General features: G+C 44.1%; 1 protein-coding gene across 4 annotated transcripts in view; it reads right to left on the bottom strand.

Moving 5' to 3' along the window:
• Positions 1-24938, bottom strand: part of LOC128421604 (solute carrier family 23 member 1-like) — a 76727-nt gene that overhangs the window by 7222 nt on the left and 44567 nt on the right. For 3 of the 4 annotated variants that reach the window (XM_053404582.1, XM_053404581.1, XM_053404580.1), the window contains 8 exons: positions 22002-22080; positions 18238-18390; positions 14956-15113; positions 5506-5665; positions 4177-4358; positions 2343-2463; positions 1821-1977; positions 326-579 (listed from right to left, as the gene is read on the bottom strand). In XM_053404582.1, coding sequence (XP_053260557.1) covers positions 326-579; positions 1821-1977; positions 2343-2463; positions 4177-4358; positions 5506-5665; positions 14956-15113; positions 18238-18390; positions 22002-22058 — 1242 coding nt within the window. In that variant the 5' untranslated portion in view covers positions 22059-22080. The remainder of the gene's footprint in view (positions 1-325; positions 580-1820; positions 1978-2342; positions 2464-4176; positions 4359-5505; positions 5666-14955; positions 15114-18237; positions 18391-22001; positions 22081-24938) is intronic. The other variant, XM_053404583.1, reaches the window with a different exon arrangement.

Raw genomic sequence — 24938 nt, 5'->3', positions numbered from 1 at the left:
ATTGTTGCTCAGCAGACAACCTAATGTGGAAAGAGTTCCCTGGCATTAGAACGCTTGGGAAAATACTATCCATGCATAGCCCACGTTTGTTTTAAGACAGGCATCCCCAACCTGCGGCCCTCCAGATGTTTTGGCCTACAACTCCCATGATTCCTAGCTAACAGGACCAGTGGTCAGGGATGATGGGAATTGTAGTCCAAAACATCTGGAGGGCCGAAGGTTGGGGATGCCTGTTTTAGGAGCACATGTGTGGCTGCTTCTTCTGCAAAAATGCTGCCACTTTGCTGCAGTGGAATTCAATTTATCGTACTGAAATCAGACTTACCCGAGTGATCCCCAAAGCACCCACGTTTTCACTGTACGAAGTGGTGCCATTTCCTGTCCCCCAGGCTCCCGCCAGAAGGCAGCCAATCCCCTCCACTCCAATTCCACGGTTGATTGCATGCTTGGGAGGAGGAGGCGCGCCAGATAAACGAGCACAGGCATAGTAATCTCCTACCGACTCCACCATGGAGGAGATCACTCCAGCTATGATGCCAAAAATCCCGGCCAAGCTAATGGTTGGAACTCCCCATTGACCTGTGTGTCGCAAACACAAAAACAAAGTGTCCATGTTGAGACTGTGGATCTGAGGCTGGTGAAGCTCACCAGCATAAGTAGCTAAAACTTCTTGAGATGTTGTCGAACGTTGGAGCCAAAGGAACTGTTATTTTGCTGATTCCAATTATTAACAGGACAACAATTAGGACTGTCTTGCAGGCAATAACCACCACATGGGAAGCTACTTTAACTTGCTTGACATATCAGCTGTCATTACATGGTAAGTCATTCAAGTATGAACTTGAGCATGTTGTTCCTCACATTTTCCCAAGTGGAAGCTGTCGCCAAGGATGGACTATTTGTGTGCAATGTCTCACTATGGAAGAGTGGCTGTTGCCTAAATCAGAAGTGCCTGGAACGAGGATCAGTCCTGTCAGTTGTGTTCTTGCATATCCACCTCTACCTGCTTCCAAGTCAACTCCTAGGCAATCTTGCTGCTCCAAAATTTTACCCAAAAAAAAGGTTGCATCCCTGTATAGGATGGGCAGCTATGCCACTGTAACATGGGTGTAGCCAGGATTTATGTTGGGGCAGGGGCAAGGCACCCACCTGTCATCATCCTCTCTCTGGCTCTGTCTAGCAGATTCAGAACGAAATGTCTCCACAACTGTTGTTTTAAATTACTTTCTTTTGACCTCAAGTGCTCAGAAAAATCTGTCAAATCTTTCTACAATTTCTACTTTTAGTTAAGTATTTTTATTTATTTATTAACTTGATTGGGGGAGGGGACAGCTGATTCCTCCTGGCTATGCCCACACACTGTAATAAATACCCAATTATTGTTTGAAACATAGTCTTAAACACATTGGCAGAATCAACAGATATATATAGACTGTTACCAGTACAGTGGTACCTCGGGTTAAGTACTTAATTCATTCCGGAGGTCTGTACTTAACCTGAAACTGTTCTTAACCTGAAACACCACTTTAGCTAATGGAGCCTCCTGCTGCTGCCGCCGCACTGCTGGAGCACGATTTCTGTTCTCATCCTGAAGCAAAGTTCTTAACCCGAGGTACTATTTCTGGGTTAGCAGAGTCTGTAACCTGAAGCGTATGTAACCTGAGGTACCAATGTACTGTTAACAATGAAGCCCTTTTGTCTGAAGAAGACCATATTAACATTAATCTGAAATAAACTAATAAAGAGAACCAAGAAGTTGATTAATGTTTTCACTCCCAATGGGGAGGCAAAAAATCAGCAACGTTACGGCATGACAATACCTGGGTAAGGAAACCGAAACCAGGGTGCCTGTGAAAGAACATCCCCTTTGCTGTCAGTCCGAGCTCTGTAGCCATAAGCAAGTGGGTCCGAAGGGAAGACATTGGTGATGGTAAGTATAAAACAGAGAAGCCAAGTAAGTGTAAGGCCAAACAGCACCTAATGAGTTACAGAAGACAATGGATCTCTGTTAGTGGCAGAACTCGCTCTTCCAGACTAGAAGTTGTATAGTTCAACAGTATTTCCCATTACATTTGCAAAGAGCATCAAAGAAATGTAGTTGTGGTATAGCTACTCAATCATAACAAAAACCACCAAATCCCCACTTAAATAAAGGCAAGTTGGTAAGACACAGCACGAAACAATTGGCAAACTTCCTCTACAGCTGGCTTATTTCATTGCCAACGAACAAGTGGAAGTCAATGCAATTCGTTAGGTGACTGAAATGAAGCATGCTTTAGTTTTATTTTAGTCTACCTGCTGTGGTCTAGCTGGTCACCAAAAGTTCAAAGGGGTTAACTCACAGGGAAAATCTGGAAGAGGTAGATCTTGGAGAAATGGCATCTCTTGCTTGTGCTGTAAGATGGCACCGGAACAGGGACATTTTTCAGGTACTGAGAGAACAGAACTATGAGGAACATGGTTCTGAGGTGGAAAAGAAATAAGTTAAGAAAAAGTTGTTTATGTTTTAGGTTGACTCAGAGGTCCTGCTTCAGAACTTAAGGGAGTATTTATACAGGAACAAATACGAACATTGGTGCCACTTGTAAGCTCGCATTGCACTTATTCAGATATTGGGGCACAATGTTCCTACTACACTGACTTTTCACAACCATGTTTATTACACTGTCTTCATTTACTGAGATACCAACTGTCCTGAATCATCTTACAAAATTCCACACACCACAGTGCAAGTTACAAACAGAGACAAGCATCTGATATCAAAGTTCTCATGACTGGATTTTTGTGTTTTCCAAAATACCTATTTTAGGCTTGGATCCTAATATTTACATGCAAGCATACCTTACTTAATTCATTGGAATTTACTGAGCTGATATGCAAAGCAGTGGATTGCACTGTTAATCTGCTGTTGTGTATGTCATGCATTTGTATTTTCTGATTATTGTGCATTGTTGTGTTTCATTAGTTTGATTGTGTTTGTAAATCTTATAAGGCACTTTGTGTCCTGTGACAGAAAAGCAGGGTAAAAAAACAAAACAAAACAACAACAGTTGATTCAAGCAGCTTTGTTTCAAGCAGTGTGCACTTATTAGTATTCCACACTTAGAAACAGATGAAAAGCTCATTGTAAAAATCAGAGGCTCAAGCCTATTCAATGCCTTGAAGAATATATCTACATGTGAGCATAAAGCACATGCCATGCCAGGAGTGTGACTGAAATGAAGCATGGAACTAGCAACAGAAATTGGGAATTTCATTATTTTGCCCAGTAAAGATGCATTGTTTCCAAGTAACTGTGACTTCGTCCCAGGTATGGAATATTTTACATTTGCTGGATGATACAGATAGGGTGGAATCTAACTGATAGCCCCATGCTTACAGCAGAGCTTTTGATCCAGCCAATACCTCTACTAATGGAAGAAGAGGAGAGATTGTTTTTGCTGATTCTTATTCTCCATCCTCTCACTGCAGCCCTCAGCACCCCTCAAAAATTGGCTTCAGAGAGTTGGTGGATCGTCCAGCACAGAGGGAACTGCAGAGAGAACAGTGGATTGGGGGCAGGGAAGTATCCTCCCTTAATTTGTGAGCAGAAGTGTCCACTGAATCAAAAGCCCTTCTGTGAATGCAAGGACACCAACTGGAATCCACCTGCAGTCTTTGCATATCGACTGGGCAATTCACTAAATATGTTGTTTATACTATGAATTTGTGTTACTTTCTCAAGAGTGCTTGGAGACTAGGCATGTTGAGCTGGTAATATACATATTTCCAACTTCATTATGTCATTTTTATATATTCCATGCAACTGCATACAGCAACCAATGTTTATGCACATTCTTCATAACTCACATTTACCAGAAGAGAGTTACTTCACATATACTGCATACAAATACATAACTGCCAATGTTTTCACTCCCAGTTACTACGGAAAAATGGGAAATGGTGTATGCAGTGCTTTTTTTTCTTAAAAAAAAATGTTTAGGGGTACTCTCATTTTGACTCAAGAAAATCATCATTTTATAGTTCAGGGAAAATACAGTAAATGGACAAAAGTACAAAGATTCACAAAATGTTTAGTGGTATGCGTACCCTTGCATACCCCCAGAAAAAAGCACTGGGTGTATGTTCTCTGTTTGCATCACATTCATCTTGGTATTAAAGGGAGGTAAAACTTACACGGCTGCTATACCCCAGTGTTGTCCTGCCTCTTCTCCTGCAGAGACAAAGAGAGGCAGCGCCACCAAGGAAATGGTTGGGGCAATTGTCAAAGGGCCAATGAACCTCAACAGAAATCCAATGAGACCAGAAAAACCAATAAAGATTTGGAAGCAGGAAGCTACCATGATTGCTCCCTGCAACTGAAACAGAGAAAGAAAAAATAAACATTTCAAAAATAAACTTCTGCAAGCTTTGTCCTTCAATATGCTTGGTTATTGTATCTTTAATTTTTCCCAGGACAGGTGTTAAGCTAACTGACTTGTAATTTCCAGGACTGCCCTCTTTCCAATCTTTTTTTTAAATTGATGTTGCATTGCTACTTTCCAGTCCTCAAGTACAGAGACTGATCTGAGACACAAGTCACATATATTAGAGAATCAGCAATTGCACATTTGTGTTCTTTGATAGTTCTCAGGTGGATGTTATCTGAACCCAGCAATTTGTCAGCTTTTAATTAGTCTATTAGGCCTATAACTTCATCTCTCATCACCACTATCTGCCTCAGTTCCTCAAATTTCCCTCCTGCAAAAGTTAGTTTTAGATTATCTTCCTCCTGCCTTCATGGTTGGAGGCAGTAGTGCTTCTAACTACCAGTTGCTGGAGGTTTCCGTGGGCATCTGGGAAGCCACTGTGAGAAGAGGATGCTGGAATAGATGGACCATTGGCCTGATCCAGCAGGCTCTTCTTATGTTCATACTTTCCATTGATTTTATTTTAATGTAGATTCTTTCCCTGCACATCAGCTTTTAATAGTGACATTGAAATTTCTACCATAACAAAATGTTTAAGTATTTAAGCTGCCATCTTGGTTAGTTTTAGATATGTGAGACATAATCATGTCCTCAACATCTCCCATGGTACTGTAGACTTTAATTATTACTGGAGAACAGGGAAATCTCCAGGTTTTGGAGAGCCCTTGGGCAAGATACCCTTCATGCATGCCCAACTCAATGAATCTACCTCCTCACTGCAGCAAGTCCTGCTAGGATGTGGACCACTGGCAGATGCCCAACCATGCCTACCTTTGGCACTGGCTCTGTTGGAAGACCATGGAAAGGAACTATGGGGAATAGAAACCATGCTGGTCCTCTAACATATGGACCCAGTCAAAGAGCAAGTAAAGTATAATCTCCCTGTGGCTGATCAAGAGAAGAATTGAAAGCAAAAGTGAAATCACCCTCTCCATAGCTAGTGGAGAAGCTACATAAACTTGTAGGATATCCTACTATTCAGAACCAAACTTCAAGATATTCCCCCACATATATATGGAATGCCCAGTGGGTTTACCTCTCGCATTCGTTTTTGCCAGGTCTCAACAAAGTCTGGAGAAGAAGTATCCAATGAGCTGGAATTTTGGGTCCACTCTGGGCACTTCCATTGGGGGAGAGAGAGCATAGCCAGCGTTGGAGTTAAGAAGGCAAAAGTCCCTCCTTGCAGGATAGGTAGCCTGTGTTCGGGATTGGAGGTAAGAATGGCACTGATGAGGGGGTTGCACTTTGTAGGTTTTTTGTAGATAAAACAGACTAAACAACAATGCAAATACAACCACAGAAAATACATTTGAAGACCTTTAGCTAACTGCTGTCATAGAAATGGAAGAGACTTGTCAACATGGTCTTTGCAGGCGCCGGTATGCCTGCCTGTATTGCCAGTGGCGCCTTGTAAATGATTCAGTATAAATATTTGTAATGGACCAAAGACTGTTCCATCTTCTTGTTCAGCTAATGCTTGTCCTAGCTCAGCCTGTTCTGTATTGAACAGGCCTACATTTCTCTGGGCACCCACTCTTTCTTCCATTCTGAGCAGAGGGGAGGTGCAAAGAGAGAGTGCAGCAATGGTTGATATAGGAGCCTTTTTATCCATTGATTGTGGGGAGGGCTGATGGGGTGGCATGCCTGCGCCATTTTGTAGCCCTCCCTATTTTTATATGTGGCAGTCATTTTGTATTGTGCCATGTCCCCTATGGGAGCCATTTTGTGTTATGCCACACATCCCTCAGCAGCCATTTTGTGACTGGAATCCGCTGCACTCTCTCAAAATTCCTGCTGTGCCCACAGATCCAAAGCAGTTCTCAAATAGATTATTGGCTCTCAACCAGCGTGTTAACCTTACCTAAGGAAGATCACACCAGCAAACACCACAGTTGTCTACTAGAGAGAAACTGAGAAAGGGAAGGAGAAAGAAAAGAGAAGAATGAATGAGGAGCAGGGAAAGAAGGCCAGATTTCCAAAGTAGTCAAGAAAAACATAGAAAGGCTGTACTGTAAAGAAAAATATGATGCAAGGTGGAAGAAAGTGGGGTCCATAAGGACTCCAGCCTAGATGACATCAACAAGAAATATTCAATCCACGAGCTCTTCAGAAGAGGGTGCTCCCGTACTACCTGTTCCTCAGGACATTCCTTTGCTGCTCAGTTCCTACGTATTGTATTGAAACCAAGAGGATCATATTTGTATTGAAACAAACAGAATCGATGCCCTAACAAAAAACATCAATGCAACAGAAAAGTGGGGTGGGAGGGAATATACATTATCATGAAAAATAACACACAGGTGTTCATTCTGCAACACAAACAGGTGCCACAAAGTACTCCTGCAGGTAACAATGGCTGCAATTATACCTGCAGCCTCCCCTTATGCCCCGCCCTGTAGGCGGCCTTAGAGTTTGCAGGCAGGCAGCAGGTACTTACACTTGCTTATGTCAGGGTAAACTCCAGTGTAAGGGGCAGATTACATGTTACTCAACAACAGCCATGTGCAATGAAGCCTTGGCAGTCAGTTCTGCCATTTAAAGCACCCTTAGGGAGAAGGACATCTGCACAGTGCTTAAGCCATGGGTAGGCAAACTAAGGCCCAGGGGCTGGATCCAGCCCAATCGCCTTCTAAATCCGGCCCACGGACGGTCCGGGAATCAGCATGTATTTACATGAGTAGAATGTATCCTTTTATTTAAAATGCATCTCTGGAATATTTGTGGAGCATAGGAATTTGTTCATTTTTTCCCCAAAATATAGTCCAGCCCCCCCACAAGATCTGAGGGACTGTGGACTGGCCTCCTGCTGAAAAAGTTTGCTGACCCCTGGCTTAAGCCTTCACTTCCCAGTGGCTTTCCCCTAAAAAAATTCCCCTTTCACCCGTATCACCCTTCATCTCAAACACATACATATAGTGTGTCCAGGGCTGCAAAAGCAGCTGAGGAAGGAAGTTTCAGAAGAAAAAGTGATGATTAGCAGACAAAGGACCAAGCATTCCCTTCCTTCTTCTATGCAAATGCCAATTCCTTGGAAACCAAGGTAGAAAACTGGTTCCATGCTTTTCTCTTTCTTCCGGATCTTTAGTATGGCAAGAACAGGAGTCTTCCTGTACTAGCCACTTAGAGCATGGTAACTTGTACAGCTGATTGCTGTTGCACTGTATCCACTGGTCTCCCTTCAAGACAGTGTCATGGGAATTATAGATATAGTAAAATTAAACATTGGAAATGTGTGTGAGGAGGGCTGGGCAAGTGAAGGTTGGAATGTGATGGCCGTGTCTGCAAGTAAATCATGAGAGAAGGACAGAACATGTACCACAGGAGCTATTGCTTTAACCGTTAAGGGCAAAGGAAAGAAGGGAAAGATAAGAAGGTTGATATGCCTTGTGATTAAACAAGTACAGTGCTACCTCGGGTTAAGTACTGTACTTAATTCGTTCTGGAGGTCTGTTCTTAACCTGAAACTGTTCTTAACCTGAAGCACCACTTTAGCTAATGGGGCCTCCCACTGCTGCCGCGCCACCGGGGCACGATTTCTGTTCTCATCCTGAAGCAAAGTTCTTAACCTGAGGTAATATTTCTGGGTTAGCGGAGTCTGTAACCTGAAGCGTATGTAACCTGAAGCGTATGTAACCAGAGGTGCCACTGTAGAAGGAGGTACTGTCATATATTGCCATCACTGCTGCTTTGCCTCCCTTTGCTTAGAAGTGTATAAATGACTGTGCTTTTATCATGTTGGTGGTGCCACCCATCAACTATTTGCTGGTTGAGGTTATGCCGTGCTGTCTTTGCTACACTTAAATAAACGTCTTGTTAACTGACACAATTGGAGTCTGGATTTTTGTGGGAGTCATAACGCCATAGCAGAGGCTTGTAAGACTGCAGGGTACCTCCTGACCTCGTGACCAGCACTCTGTGCCTTACAATGAATTAGAATGTATTGACCTTAAATGGAGTTGTGTTTCCTCTGGGCAGTGATGACCCTATATGGTGATGGGTGTAATAAAAGCCTTGACCGGATGAGGTAACGTGAGACATTGGCAAACGGCCATGCGGCTGGGGAGAACAAAGGAGAATAAATCGGAGGAGGGCAGAGAAAGGAGCTGCTCTTATCCATCATGAAAATATAGCTGGCTCTCTGTGTCATTTTTCTATGCTAAGCCATCTCATGACGGCTGGACTCCGTCAGATTTTACTGGCTGTCCAGGCTGAACCTACATGGTACTGAACTCCAATATTTCCCCAACAGCAGCACTTTCGATAGGGAGTTATCACATTTTCCCGCTGCTAGTCACAAGCCAATATATTTTGTTTTGGGGGAACAATGATTTGTTTCCCCAAGTATAGCATGAAACAGGGCTACACAGGTGTCATAAGCTGCTCCCTCTCACACCTTCCTCTATTTTGGTTTCTCAATCGTTGCAGTGGTTCGCTGGCTATGCTTTTAACCTAGGAACAGTTCAAGAGCTTGTACAAAGAATGGAGGCAGAGATCTGTGGCATCCAGAGTTTTGGCGATTTCTTGCCTTTCCTTAGACCCAGCATTAACCTCACTAGTAAATTTGAATTATAAGACTATAAAGTATTTTGGCCCCCATGTTTGCATAGGTGTGCAGGGACAGTAATAACTCGTCCTCAGTGCAGCCAGTATTTGGAATGTTGCAAAGAAATCCCATCCAAAAAGTACATCCTCCACTTTGTAGGAGAAGCTAAGACCAAGGCAAACATGGTGACTCTAAGCATGACCAGATTTTTCAAGACAATCCTTTATCACCACCTTCCATATTTACATTGCCTTTTCCTGCACATCCAGCAATGCAGAAACGCATTAACTAAATAGACATGCCTGCTTCTCCTTCATCTTAATTGTCATTTACCGCTGTTTCACTGCTCTATGAGGTAAGCTATTTAATATTTGCCATCCTGGGAGTGCCTGTGGGCCTTTCCACAACGACATCGCAACTGAAATAAGCCTCGGCAAAGTATATAAAGGAGTGTTACTGCACTGTATGTACCCAAGACTTCAAAGGCGTTTTAATATTTTATGAGCCACAGCTCACTAATTTCTTCTGGAAATAGTAACAGGCGTATTGCTACCTGAGGAATTCATTACATCCATTATGCCCATGAGGTCACTGTATCAGAGAGTTACTTGCACAGATCAGAGGTTACATCAGAGACATTCCTAGAGGTGATCTGGGTGTGGAGGAAACAGATTCCTTAAAAGCTCCTGTTTCATTGGTAACCTTCCATTATATTGAAAGATATCATTATTATGTCTAAAAAATGTCAGTGGGCTAAGACAACTGAAGCCAACAGGAAGGCGCTTTGCTTTGTGTGTTTTAGAGCTGTAAATCATAGCTTCAGAACCTTCTGGAACTGGGAGTTCTTCTTTAATTACAACGAATGCCAATATGTGGCGTAATTTAGCTTAGCCATCAAGTTCACTGGATGACCATTTCCTAGCTTAACCTACCTTACAAGGTTAAAATGAGTAACCACTATGTGGAACTACCAATCTCAGCTCCTGTTTTTAAAAAAAACAACAATAAAATCCCTGTTGAAATGAAGAGCTTTAGACCAGGTCGAAGTGACTTATGTTGCAGCTGGCCTTGCAGTATTGGCGATATTAACTGTGCCTAAATAAGAGACGGTGAACTTGTGGTCCTCCAGACATTGTCAGATTACAACTCCCATCATCCCTGATGGAACCCAACATCATCTGGAGGGCAACAGGTCCCCCATCCCTGACCTTAATTCTAATTTAAAAGGTTTCTACTTGGCTGTCTAGTTTCCCAATGAACTGAGCCATCAGTGTTAGGCCTGCGAAAGAAAGAGCTCATAAATCTAGAGAGGATAATCTCCCCGCCCTACCTACTATATCAGTGCTGACAGCAGCAGCAGCAGCAGCCTCTGCTTGAGGGTGGGTGGGACCATCTGGACTGAGCTGACTTCATCCCTGACTAATCTTCATCCTTGACCGATCCACAAGTCTTCAAGTGCTATGATGCCACAGTGCCTAGAGAGTAGTATTCTCCAACTTGGTGGCCTCCAGATATTTTGGACCCCCATCAGCCCCAGCCATCATCTAGAAAGCACCAGGTTGGGAAACGATGTCAAGTGATTTGTTAGAAGGCCGGAAGGGACAGATCTATTTGCTTCCAGAGCTTATCAGTACTCACAGTGCAGCCCCTGCTGGAACTGAAGGCAGCTGCTTTATACAGAGTCAGACCAATTAATCATCTAGGTCTGTATTGTCTACACACTGACAGGCAGCGGCTCTCCGGGGTTTCAGACAGGGCTTTCTCCAGCCCTACCTGGAAATGCCCAAGATTGAAACGGTGGCCTTACCAATCCAAAACATGAGCTACCCACTGAACTGTGGCCCTTCATCCAGTTGCTCCTTTGTCCCAGCAAATTATAAGTGATATGACAACACAGCTTTTAGGGCTGTACTCGCAGTACTGCTCAATTATTATTATTTAAAAGTAGGAGCCACCTGTAAATTTACCTCAACCTTTTGGGACCAACTCTGCAGATGTTACACTACAACTCCCATAATTCCTGACAATTGGTCATGTTTGCTGAGACTGATGGGAATTTGAGTCCAACAACATTACGTGGGGCTACCCTTGGATCTGGTTCAGAGGCTCAAGCAAAATGCTGCAGATGGAGAGTTGCTGAGGCTAAAAATATTTTTACTGGCTGCCCATACACTACTGGACTAGGTTCGTAGTTTTCTATTAATTTACAAGGCTCTTAACAGCTTGGGTGCAGGATACCTCAGGGACCATCTGATCAGTTAAACACATTTTGAACCCCAAAATGTTCCATGGACCCTAACATGCAAAGACTTGCAAAGGCTTTAAGAGAGCACCTGGCAGTTGTCTCTGAGCCTCCTGAAGGTGGAGGCTGCTTCAAAGACTGCTTCTGAACAGTGCTCTTTGAAGCAGCCCCTCATCCCCATTTGTGCCTCTGGAGGCTCAAACAGAACTGAAAGAGCACCTCTTAAAGCCTTTGCACATGGGGGTCCACATTTTTTAAAACTGGGGTTAAGAGGGTCCTCATCCTCAAAAAGGCTGAGGACTGCTGTCTTAGGAGATTTATCTCAGCAGCTCTCAAAGCTATTTGCCAAACCTCTGCCGAATCAAAAGAGCAATTGTGAAGTTGCAGGAGTGCGGGGGGGGGGGCGGTGGCGGTGTGGTGAACTCTGAAGTAGACTCTGAACAAAGATTATCTGTGCCCTGTGCTGAGAGTTTGTTTTTGAGAAAAGAAACACCGTGTCTTTGAATAATGGTTTGTTTTGCTTCCTCTCCTGCTGGCTGGCTTAGAAGAACAAAGGCACATACATAACGGCGCATGGCCATTCTTTCAAGAGAGTCTCATGATAGTCTGTAAAGACTGCTCATATGAACCCTCGTCAAAGCTGGACCCTGGAACTGCTTCATTTCACGAAGCTGATCTGCACTATAGAGCTCCGTGTCAAATTTTGTTTCTCAGCAGTAATCCCTGCAAACTTCCTATGCAACACAAGTTTCCTTCTCCCAGGATTGTAGGATCGGGGTCATTATCCTCCACCACCCCCTGCAAAAAATAGTGTTGAATTTGCACAGCTGCACCCCAACATCCCAATAAGGATTAATGTACATGTCACATGACAACAGCATCTGCCAGAGGCACACTGGTCCTTCTCATAACAAATTCATAACAAGAGAATATAGATAGATACACTTCCTTAGAAGTTTGTAACTATCTTGGTTTTCAGGGAGCCACAGCCAAGAGAAATCTACACTTTGCTTGAGCTACACAGCTGTTTTAAGGATATGTATATTTGCACTTGTTGCAGGAAACAGTGGTGCATGTACAGCAAATATGATTGCTGCATAAAGGGTATGAATTGGCACTTGTCTCCCCCGCCCCAAGTCAGTGTCAGGGGAGGAAAATGACTAATAATGAAGGAAGAGGGGTACGACAATAATGTGGAAGTGACATTGAAAAAACTTTTGTCCATTCTAACTGTGGGAAAGTTCATGTGCCAGTTCTATTTAAATACATACTGCCTGTGTTAAGTTGTTTAGGGTTTAACTCAGGGGTCGGCAACCTAAGGCCCATGGGGGGGTCGTTTAACTGGCCCACAAGCCACCCCTGAACTGAGCTGCCTGCTTGGCGAGTCCCTGCGCACTGCCCTAAACCGGTGCAGCGCGGCGTGGGGACTCACTTCTGTGGTACTGGAAATCGTGTCTGCACAGATGCCAGAAATTGTGTCTGCACAGACGCCGGAAATTGCGGGCATGTGTGCTCTCGATCTGGCCCACAGAGGGATCTCCACTGGAGTGAACCAGCCCAGGTGAGGTAAACCTTGCCAACCCCTGGTTTAACTTCCCCCGCATAATGAAAGAAAAAGAAGAAAATGTAGCATACAGGGGTGCCAACTCTAGGGGGCTCCGAGTGCCTGAGCACCCAGAATTTTTTTGTTGTGGGTGCTCAGCACCCACACCACAGGGCCCTCATGCAACTTCCGAGCTTTCACAAGGCCTTTCTGAGGTCTTGCAAGGTCTCAGAACCTGATTTTTGGTGCCACCAGAAGTCAGGTTTCAAGACTGGGGGCCCTGCATAACGTCATGACGTCATGTACACTGGGCACCCATAACCTGGGGCCCAAGTCAGCTCCCTTGGTAGCATATAAACCCAGCCACCATTGTCAGGGTGTTAATAGTGGCACAGAAGCTAGAACATATTATGCCACACAGTAGTCTTGCTGCACATGTAAGAGGCAGAAATGTTTCCCTAACTATACAACCAAGCTCTTTCTTTTCCATCCTAACCCAGTTTAGGATTTGCATCAGGAGCAAGCGATGTTCCAAAATTCCATAGCATCTGTCCAAACTGGGTTTAGAGAGAGAAGTACTTCCTGGAAAAATTCTCACCTGTGCATTCTACCCAATACATTTATTTCTTTAGCAAAATAATTCATATCCTGCCTTCCTACTTTGCAGCAGAGTAGTGCCCAAGGCAGCTAACGGTCAAAGAATAAAATAATCACCAACAATTAAAGAGCTAAAAACAGAAATAGCATGGCAGATAATTAAACATCACAGTCAGCTTAAAACATCAAGGCAAATAAAACATTTCACAGACATTAGGCAATCCTTTATGGGATCAGAGATCTAATTATGTCCACTTATGGGGAGAATACAAGTACTACCAGAAATGGAAGGTGACTAAAGAACCTATACACCATCAATACCATCCAGCTTGCTTACAAGATCATCTGCAAATGATTCCAATGTTCCTTAAGGTTGGTGATACAGCTCTTAATGATTGCTAGAAAGATGAAAGCATGCTGCTTCCACAATGCAACACTCAGCAGCACTGCATGAATTAAGAACAAGATTCCACGCATTCTCAAAGATGTCAGCTAGTGAGCAATTTCCTGGTTTCTTTATATCAATGCCCACATACACAAAAATGGAACACAGTCTCTGAAGATTTTGGAAACAGATAACATTCCACAAAATCTAACTCCAGAATTTTATAGTTAACTATGGAGAAGAAAACTTTTTATTTTTGTACAAAACCAACTTACATTTTACTATCTGTATTTAATACAGGGGCGGGGAACCAAATCTGACCAGTGGACTGGTTCAAGGCCTCGCCCACCCCTGCAGGGCACTTTGACAAGTGGAAGAGAACACCCACCTGTCAGCCAACAGACATTGATGTGACAATGTTAGAAGAGCCCCCCACGCCCTGACAGCATCAGACAGCTGATTGACGCCAACAGTGAACTTTACTTGGTCTGCTTACAGACAAAGTGTGGATTCAAACCACGACTGCGCATGAACATTTTTCTTCTAAAATATCCATTTGCAGGTGTGGTTTGAAACTAAACAGTGCCTGCAAACAGACAACATTAAAGGGACTTGCTGTCAGTTAGTGAGCTCTATGTACCAAATAACAATTGAGAACACATTCTGAGCCCCCATTTGTTCCTTTGCAGCTGCATTTTTTGCATGCCCCACACCTGATGTTTCATATACCATCAGCATGGTTTTGGGGGAAACCACCTCACAGGCCAAATTAATAGGTCTGTCAGCTGGAGGCTCCCCACTGCGGCTTTTTAAAAAAGATTCCTGGTTCCTAAATCATTTTGCTTCACTTATTTCAAAAGGAAGTCGCTAAAACCAGTTTGTAAGACTATATTGTTCCATTGCGCAAACATGAAAGGAGGGACACGCAATATTTACACACTAATATGCATTCTCCACTTTTATCTTATCCTCTGCTTCCTGGGATCCTGATCCAGCTCACTGAAATTAGAAGATGCTGCTGAGTTTATTATGCTTTAAGTGAGGTTTTCCAGTCAAACTGTTAAAAAAATTCTCTTTCTTAGTGAGCTGTTAGTAGTTTAACTAATAATACACTGCATTCATCTCAGCCACATGCAAATGTAATGTAATGTTGCACTCCCAGAGGTACATGCCTACCTGACTCCAAAGATGACTTGAAGAAGGGTGCAGATTCCCGAGACAAAGAAGATGGTGCTGATCAGGTGACTCTGTGTCAGGGTATCGTGCTCCAAGCAAAGAGATTTGGACAGGATGAGAGGGATAGCAACAAGACCTCCAAGAGCAGTGAGGTAGTGCTAAGAACCAGAGAGAGAGAAAAAAAAGAGTTAAGAGAAAGAGCTTTGTGTATAATAGCGGAGAAGACAGGGCCTTTTTTGTAGTGGTACCCAGAGTACAGAACTTCCTTCCTCTCAAGAAAGGTGAAGTTGGCTCCCACTCTTTGAAGCTTCTGCTCCCATTGCGTGGACAGGCGGAGTCCCCAGATCCCGCGCGGTCCCCCCGTCATGTGGAATAATGACTCAAGACAACGTGCTATGGGATTAAATTGGCCACAACTTTATTAAATTTCAAATGTGGGTAGACCTTGGCTCAGGCATTGGGCGTTCTCCCTCCCCAGTCCCCAGCCGGGGACCTAGGGAGCATCAGGGTTATCCAGTGTGGGGGGGGGGGGATGGGCCGGCTCTGGAGAACATATGTTCAAGCAGAGATAGCCGCCCCCGTTACGCCGCCGCAGGGGAGAGCAATGACGACCTTTCGGCGTACGGTCAAAGCCTCCCTTCAGAAACCTCTTTAACGGGGAACCCTGGTATCGCCGCCGCAAAGAGGAAGATGGACTAAAGGATTCCGCCCAAGGCCTGATACCGCCAAAGTTGTGACGTTTTGCTATGGGAAAGGCGAAACCTGTCAATGCAGGGAAATTCCTTTCCGGCCCTTTAACAGCGACCTTAACGTAGCAGCGCCCGCATACCTGTGAAGAAAAGTTAACCTGCAAAAGCTGTGAAGAAAAGTTAACCTGCAAAATAAGACATTAACTGAGGGTGGGTAGGGTGGGAGAAGCTCTGGAGCCAAGTGAGGATTCCCAGGTAAGATCCTCCCTCTATTGTGTGGGCAGGTAATCCCTCCCCTACCTGGCCTGGTCTCCTTGGCAACGCTTCCCCCAGGTGGGATTGGACAACTGACTGAGGTAGGCGGAGACCTCCAGGTATCCCACCTGAGGGAAGGCAAAGCCAAGCCTATGCTGTTGGAGCCGCACCAGATCTAGGGGCTGCACGCGTCCACGCAAAGGGCACCCCCCCCCCCGTTTTAAGCGGGGAGCGGTCATTACTCTAATGTAGCTGGATGTCTATACTTTCCAGCTTTAAGAATGTGTGGGGTAGGTAAGGATGGGGCTTCAAAGGAACAATTGGATACTCAAAGTGAGCTCTCAATTGTTTGGGAGCAAGGCATTCCCAACACTCCATGCTATGCTTCAAAGTCCCAACAATCAAGGCTTCAAACCACAGCATCAGCTGACGTCAAAGTGACATCAGGTGACTGACAGGTCAACCCTCTATCAAATTTGGACAGCAGGAGTAGAGAGATAAGGATCTGGCCTGTTGGCCAGAAAAGGTTCCTTTTCTCCAATGTAAGCAATACTGTATTGCTTCAGACTGCAGGTGGGGGCTCAGATTGACTGAATGCTCTTTCACACACAAGAATCCACCCAAAATTGATCTATTGGAGAATAGGTAAATTGGACTCATTTTCCATATATATTAGTTTTCTACATAGTGTTCTTTTCAAGTCTGGTTCTGAGAATTTAGGCTATAAACTGCTTTGCGGGAACAACAAAATATTCTGGCTCTGCAGCAGCGGAGTAACGATTTTTAAAATCTTTCCTCTCCCCCTCCCCTTACCATGATCTGTCCCCAAAACCACTAATGAACACAGAGGAGAGGAACACAGGTTCTTGCATTGTACCTGTCTTCCCCTCACTCCTTGCCCCAAGCTAGTGACAACTTTTGAGGATTAAATTGGGGAAAATCTTTAAAACACCTTCCCTCACCAAAATAGCTCCTGTACAAATAGCCTCCCTCCTCCAACAAACAAACAAAAGAATGGTTGAGATTCCTGTTGCTCATCTCACATGTCATAGCTTCTACCTTTAGCCCTGAGTTTCATTGACATAATGCCCCTATCACTAAATCAATATCTGAGGATTACCTCAAGGCTGCCCGCTACAGACTTTTAAAAAACTCCACTAATAGGATTATACATATTTATTACAAAATGATTTTTGAACCAATGAGAATGAGGAAGCTGCTTCATGTATCAAACTGCCTGAGAAAGTTCTGTCAGTACACCTGTTGACCTCTTGTTTTAAAGAGCAGGCAAGTCTGCACCTCAGACAGCTGAGGGAATTACAGAAGCATCACAAAGCTAAAGCTGTGTGAAAAAGGAAAGGCTGAACTAGGGTTGTCAGAACCACTGTGGGGTGTTGTGCAATAGAGCCCCGGGCAGACTTGGGTGACTGAAATCCCCATTCAGTCATAAAGCTGGACCTGTAGTGCTGGCTCCATGTTTTATGGGGCCCTTGAGCAAGATACCTGTCATGGGCATCTCTCTTCCCTTCAGTCATTCCCTTGGCCTGCCTCTGGGCCCAGTTCCAACCACTAGCCAACACTGATTCCTAGCACTCTCCCTCTGGGCCAGAGGGTAAAGAAAAAGGATGAATAGATCACCTAGGCAAGTGGAGCAACAACAGGACTAGGGGCTGTGCTGAGATAGGTTTCTGGTAGGTTGGAGCTTTCTCTGAGGGAAATTGGAAAAAATGGCACTGCCTGCTATACATCTGAATTTTGCCAGACATTTAGCCAATTTCTGCCCAGACACTGCTTGCGGTTTCAGTATTCCGGATATGTCCAGTAAATTCCGAACGTGTGGCAACGCTGTGATATGAGCCTTGGCAAACACAACATTATAATAATTTATAATAATAATAATTTATTATTTATACGCCGCCCATCTGGCTGGGCTTCCCCAGCCACCATTACCAACCCCTGATACCAATTCTAGTGATCTGAGTAGCCACCAGTCCCTCTCTCTCTCTCTCTCTCTCTCTCTCTCTCTCTCTCTCTCTCTCTCTCAGACTCACTTGCCTCACAGGGTTGTTGTAAGAATAAATGGAATTACCCCCAAATAAGTAATCCTGAATTCTTTGGAGGGATATAATTCTCCCTTGAGAGACATAATCTCCCCCATATATACACCACCCAGAGCATTTTTGCTACAATATAATCAAGCACACGTTGTGTCTCCTTTGCCTATTTATCACATACTGGCTGACTTTAAATCTGTTAGAATTTATTATTAACCTCGGCCATAGTTTTGTTCAACTGGTCACACAAGACCCTCCACCTAACTTTTCCTTCCAATCCTCACCTGAATTCCCAAGAAGATGCAGAGGTACCAAGGGGGGATATCTGTGACGGTGTAAGCGAGACGGCTGGAGTCTTTGCCTTTCTGCCTTTCTTCGCACTCTGGAACCGTGACACCAGCTTCAGGGAAGTTGCAGTAATGCCCTCCATCATCAGTCTGCAGGAACCAAGGGAGAACATTTCAGTTAGGGCTTGAACCCGAGGGCACCAGCATTTGCTTCTCTGAAATGTGTTTTACAAAGTTACTGGCACCTCTTTGGGGCCTCTGGGTGCCTGTCTTGCTACCTGTCTCAATATGGATGGGTTGGAATGGAATGGACTTGGACTGGCAGGAGAAAATGCCAGAATACGCAGTTAGCAAAAATGACAGGGAGAATTAGAGATGATACAGAACAAAGATTTAATAGAGAATGGGACACTTACAGAGGATACCTAAAAGAGCATTGTAAATATCTAAATTCTTTGGCAGGTCTTGATTAACCCTTGCATGACAGTAGGAAACTTTACAAAACCAAGACAATTGAGACAATTTATGAGAGACAATGGAAAGTGTGCAGTCGGGAAAAAGCAACTCAGGAACCATGTTGGGGTGATTGGAAGTCATAATGGAATCTGTTATGTATGAATCTATTTTTTTCTTTTTGTAATATGTATTGACCTTGGATTGTTTGTGTCGATTGTTGTTGTTTTTGCAAAATTAATAAAGTATTTAAAAATGTGGATGGGTTGGGAAGGGGAAAAACAAAGTTATCTGTGAATCTATTTCAATTGTAAATCTTCAGAGCTGGCCCCTGTATTTTCTAATCTGTTCCTTCTTAAACAAGCTCACTCCAGTTTCATTCAGAAAAGTTACTGGCTTTACTTTTAAAAAAAGACAATAATACACTACAAATGTTTCATTTACCCTGCTCTTTCTCTGCAGCATGGTTTGTCACATGTATCACATGCATCAAAATAGGAAAGACATAATGAGGTTGAGCTGATTTCACTCTAGCTAAAGAGGACAACTTTTTATTTCTCATGTAACTATGTCAGTCATGGGGGAGAGAGGGGGGAGGAGACTTGAAAGCAGCAATGACACACAACGTAAAGAGAATAAGAGGCAAGTAATAAAATCTGCAGCAGATTTGAAAGCTAGAACGAGCTTGGACATTGGCCTAGTTATCCCTCTCAAGTTTGTTATCATCAGGCTCCCTTTTTGAGGAAGAGAGAAGCTTAGCAATCTGTTCCACTTAGTTGTTATGAGGGGAAAAAGAAAGACCATTGAGAATTCCATTTGCTGAAGGTGGTCCAGAAACACACCATCTAATAGGAAACTCAGGTGCTGAGTGCAGGTAGCTATGTAACCAAAATTGGGTCACTGAGAAAATAAGGCAGTAGAAATTCCAAGATTTGCAGAAGTACAAGAAATGCTTCTGGGCAGAAGGGATGACTAAGGTGGCAAAAAGAGAGAGGACCCAACAGACATGTGGAGACTGGTCATTTTAAGTGGCCAATAAAATGCTGAGTATCAGTCATTAGAGTGGGGAGGGAAAGAAGAAAAACAGGAGGAAATATTACAAGCATCTGAGATGGGGGCATTGCTGTCTGGAACCCCACACAGGAGCACTTAATTTTGTTGCAGTCCCTACTTGCTGATACTAATAGTAAAAATTAATAGTTGTTTTAAATAACCCTATGTACAGACCATCCAAAGAGCCTTAGTGGGGTGTAACAACAACAACAACAACAACATTGCTGGTACTATTCATTTATACAACACAAGCTGCGCATTTTCATTCAAACTTCTGCTATGAAGTTATTTGCATGTGGCTTGGACTCTTTCCAAATAGCACGAGGACTTGATTTACCAGACTTGCTGATGGCAAAGCAATTTAGCCCTGGAAGTCTAAACAGCAAAGGTATCCTCAAGCACAGAGAACAAAAGAAGAATACTGAATTTCCAGTGGTCCAGCTAGCATGTTGTCTAACCAGTAGTGGCTCTCAAGGGTCTCTGGAACAGATCTTTCTTAGCAGCTGTGATCCTTTAACTAGAGATGGATCCTGGACCCTTTTGCAAGCTCTGCCCGCTGATCCCCTCTTTGAGGCTATATGAAAGCATAACATTTTTCACTGCTGTGCTGCTAGATATTATCTACATTGTTTACAAAGGTAGTCAGGCAGGTGTATTCCTCCTTTAGCCATGTATTTGTGCATGTACCGTATTTTTCGCCCCACAGGACGCATCGGCCCATAGGACGCACCAAGTTTTTTTTGGGGGGGGAAATAAAGGAAAAAAAATATCCCCCCCCCCGGCGCTTGTGGGGCCGGCAGCGGGGAGACGCACTGTGCCTCCCAGCTGTCCCCGGAGCTTGCGGGGCAGGCAGCGGGGAGAAGCGCTCTTCTCCCCACTGCCTGCCTGCAGACCAGGTCCGGGAACAGCGGGAAGACGCGCTACGCCTCCCAGCTGTCCCCGGAGCTTGCGGGGCAGGCAGCGGGGAGAAGCGCTCTTCTCCCCACCGCCTGCCTGCAGACCAGGTCCGGGGACAGCGGGAAGACGCGCTGCACCTCCCCGCTGTCCCCGGAGCTTGCGGGGCTGGCGGCGGGGAGAAGCACGCGTCTCCCCGCCGTCAGCCTCGAAACCACATCGGGAGACAGTGGGATGGCGGCGTTCCGCCTCCCCGCTGTCCCCCGACCTTGTGGGTCTGGCGCTGCGGCTCTCCTGAAGCCTGGAGAGCGAGAGGGGTCGGTGCACACCGACCCCTCTCGCTCTCCAGGCTTCAGCGAAAGCCTGCATTCGCCCCATAGGACGCACACACATTTCCCCTTCATTTTTGGAGGGGAAAAAGTGCATCCTATATGGCGAAAAATATAGTACACACATTTGTGTTCTTTTTTCCCTCCTAGACGTGCAGTCTAATTCTATGAAAGTTTACTCAGTTGTAAGCTCCGGAGAATATAATGGAATTACTTCTAAGCATAGGCATAGTTGGGGGGGCAGCTGCCCCCCCAGATCAAGTAAAACTATAGAAATACTTAACTAACTGACCAACCACATTGGTTCTGACCCCCCTAACAAAAGTCATACCCCTCTAACAAAGCACCCCTCGCCACGAAAATCCTGGCTACGCCCATGCTTCTAAGCAAGCGTTAATAAAACTGCAGCCTCAGAACCCACCTAAGGCATACAATGATGCAGGATAGGGGTGCGTAAACTTTAGGAACGTTCACTATCCTAAAGTTTTTTAAATGCTAACAATATTTCTTTGTTCTGGCCTGTCTTACTCTAGAGTAGCAGCAGAAAAGCAAGGGATTATCTTTTTTTTTTTAAGCAGAGAAGGAAATGATAGGGAGTGAACTGACATGTAATAAAAAATAATCCATTCTTCCTCTCTCTTATTTGTCAAATTTAAAGGACTATACAAGTAGCGAATTGTTACAATTTACTCAGAAACAGAAGTGCATTCAACATAGTTCCACCACACATAAGGGAGAAAAAGAGTTTTACAAGAAATAAATACGTTTTGGCAATTATAAACACAGCCTAACATTGCTAAGTCCAGGGGTGTTAACCCATGCCCACCCCCACCCCAGATTCCACTTCACAGGAGACCTAGACAGCATGCCCAATGTTCAGGGATGTTGGGTGCTGAAGCCCCAAGTTCCTATCCCCTGGCTTATTCTATCCATTTCTCTCTTTCCCCACTTTTTTATTTTTATTTTTTTTGTTTGGTTTTATTCAAGCTCACTATGTAGGCATCTGGTTTAAAATACAAATATACAACTTACTATAAATATGGGGTTGTCTAGTCCATTTGGGTCCTTGTTTGAGGGAGTCATCTCCATTTCAAGGTTTCTTCAGCACCTTCTTTGAAAAAACAAGACAGAAGAGGAGATGAGATTTCCCATAAAAACTTCATGCTTCAAGCTCTGAACAAGCAGCAACAGAGAAGCTGAATGAGCCTGACTTGTAGGAGTCCAAATTCTTTTCCAGGCATTCATGTGAGAATTACTGCAAAGGAATTTCCCTTTTCACTGGCTTGCTGAAATAACTCTCCCTCCTCTCTTTCCACTCAATTACACAAGATGGGTAAGTTTCTATATCTTTGAGATTGCCCTGCCTGACACACAGGGCAGTGTGTCAATTCCATAGGCATCACAGATTCATTAAAACTTACTGAGTGCCCTTCCTAAGTTAATACATATTTCGTGTTGAGTAACAGATTTGTTTTTTCAGACTGAGCACTATTTTAAAAAATATCCACAGTTGTTTACTGTGAAACAGGGAAATGAAACTCAAAAACCATACAAATATACCTGTCACCTGAAGAATATAACTATTTGGCAACTTTACATATTATATATACGTGTGTGTGTGTGCGTGTGTGTGTGTGTTACACATCACCCCAATCTCCAAGAGGTGAGAGACTCCACACTTACCCAGGGTTTGGTTTCTTTGGAATGATGGTCAGTGAAGATATATGGTTTTATTTACACATACATACAACCTTAGCATAGGATGTGGAAAGAGGGTCTCGCAGAATTGACACCCCAACAGATCTTGCTCCTTTAGTTCTAGCCTGGACCAAGGCTATTCTTCTCCTATGTAACGGCTAGGTGAGTGGGGTGGAGAAGAGCCCACCCATCTGAGTCTGTGGCACAGAGCAATTTCTTTGCATAGGCTAAATCATGGTACTTGACTAGCCAGCGAAAGCCATTACCTTACAAAGGAACCAGTTCCGGCAAGTCTGCTCTCATACGTTCTATCCCCACAGATACAGGATCCCAAGGTACTACCCACAACAAGAAATATACATACATACATATATACATGCATGTACACACACACACACTCACACACACACATGCATCCATATCATTTTTAAGCGTTTAATGATGAGCCTACCTTGAAGGCTTGATAGTGGGAAGCCAATATACATGTTTTAAATGTTAGATTACAGATCAGTTTTAGAATGCAGTTGGATTCTGATGGCAAGGAAGTAAAAGGTGTAGCAAAAGAGGAGATGACGGATGGGTGTTTGGTCTTTTCCAGCAGGGCTCCCCTCTTATGTTGCTTGGTACTAGAAGGCTCTACCACCACTCCCCCCCATAACATCCATCTGTTTTTAGGAATGTGGGAAGTGTAGCCAATTAGGCAATTAAAAACAACAAAGAATTCCACAATGCGATTTTTGGTTAGAACAGTTTGCTTGAGAACATTCCCATCACGATTGGTCACCAATTATTCTTTCAGTAATGCAAACCGGGGAAAGGTGAGCTGTCTGACTTATTGCAATAGTTACTCAGAAAACCCTGGCATGCTATCTCAGACTCTGGTTGAGAATGCAGAAGAGCTAACCAGCTTAAGAGAGATGCCACTCCTGACACTCGCTGTGTTTCATGCTGAAACTTAGCCTTCGGTGACAAATTTTAGATGTAAGGTAACCATTTTCTTGGTGCATCAAAACAACAAGAAGCAAGGCACTGGAACAATGTGCCCTACTTCCTAAGACACCACATGCTGTTTTCAAGATGGACTGAAAATCTTACTCAGCTATCTCTTTCATACTTCTGAGATTTCAGTCGGGATTATCCAAACACTTTCAATTGTCTCTCTGCAGCTCTGAGGATTGGAAGCTAATCTTCTCCAAGACAACAAAAGATTCTCAAAGATTCATAGGAAACAGAGTTCTGTACTCAGTAACACAACTTGCTTCATTTTCCTGTGGCCTTGTAGAACCATGGCACACACTTGGTACTGCAGATTCCTTGAGCATTAGGGTAAAAATATTAGGTCTGAATGAAGTTTCAATATTTAACTAACAGTCCAATAGCCAAAGACTGCCAAATAAAATCATGCGGCTATGGTATGCTTGGCCGGCTATACTGCCACAGGATTGGGGAGAGGAGAGGAGGGGGGCAATATGCAAGGTGGTGGGTGTGGGCTTGCCTTGCTCCTGTCAATGTGAACAGGGGTGAGAAACCTCCGACCCATGGGCCAAATTTGGCCTGGCATGGGTTCGATTTAGCCCAGGTAATTTTTGAAAGCCACACCCACCTGCCCCATGCCTGAAAGCATATATGAGACACAACTACGTTGGCTATGCAACCAATTTCCCCATGGATAATTCAATCACAAAGTCAAGCCTTGCAGAAAACAGCTTTGCTGCGATAGCTAATCTGCCAGTGCTTGATAAGCGTCAAACATAGGGATGGCAAAGCCCCTTGTGCTACAATTCCCAAGCAGCCAGCAACCTGACAGTTGGGCACTTGGAAAGCACGATGCAAGGGCTTTGACAGGTGGGGAGGACAATCACCTGTCAAAGTTGGCCCATGGAGGTGAGGACAAAAGGAAGGATCGGGCTGCAGAACCAGGAAAAAATTCCCCACCCCTGGTGATCAATCATGGTTTATTGTAACATCCAATAACAATGTGAAAGACATAGATGATGAGAACTGAATGAAGCAATGGGTATTGCCTAGGGGCAGAAACCCAACAAGAACTGCAATAACTTTGTGCCAGCACTTTTAACCAACTAATTGATAGTAGAACCAGCCAGACGGGTTGCAAACTCCACCAATGGCTACCTCAGAACATATGCTCCAACCTTTGTTACTATTATTTTCTGCCCTGTTTGCATAAATGAACAGTGTGACAGCTTCTGAAAACCACACAAGCTCATTATCCAGTCTACCAACAGTCTGGACATGCATTAAGATATCATT

This window comes from Podarcis raffonei, chromosome 10 (genome assembly GCF_027172205.1).
Source record: "Podarcis raffonei isolate rPodRaf1 chromosome 10, rPodRaf1.pri, whole genome shotgun sequence".
NCBI lineage: Eukaryota > Metazoa > Chordata > Lepidosauria > Squamata > Lacertidae > Podarcis > Podarcis raffonei.
This window is presented reverse-complemented; position numbering and strand designations above follow the sequence as displayed.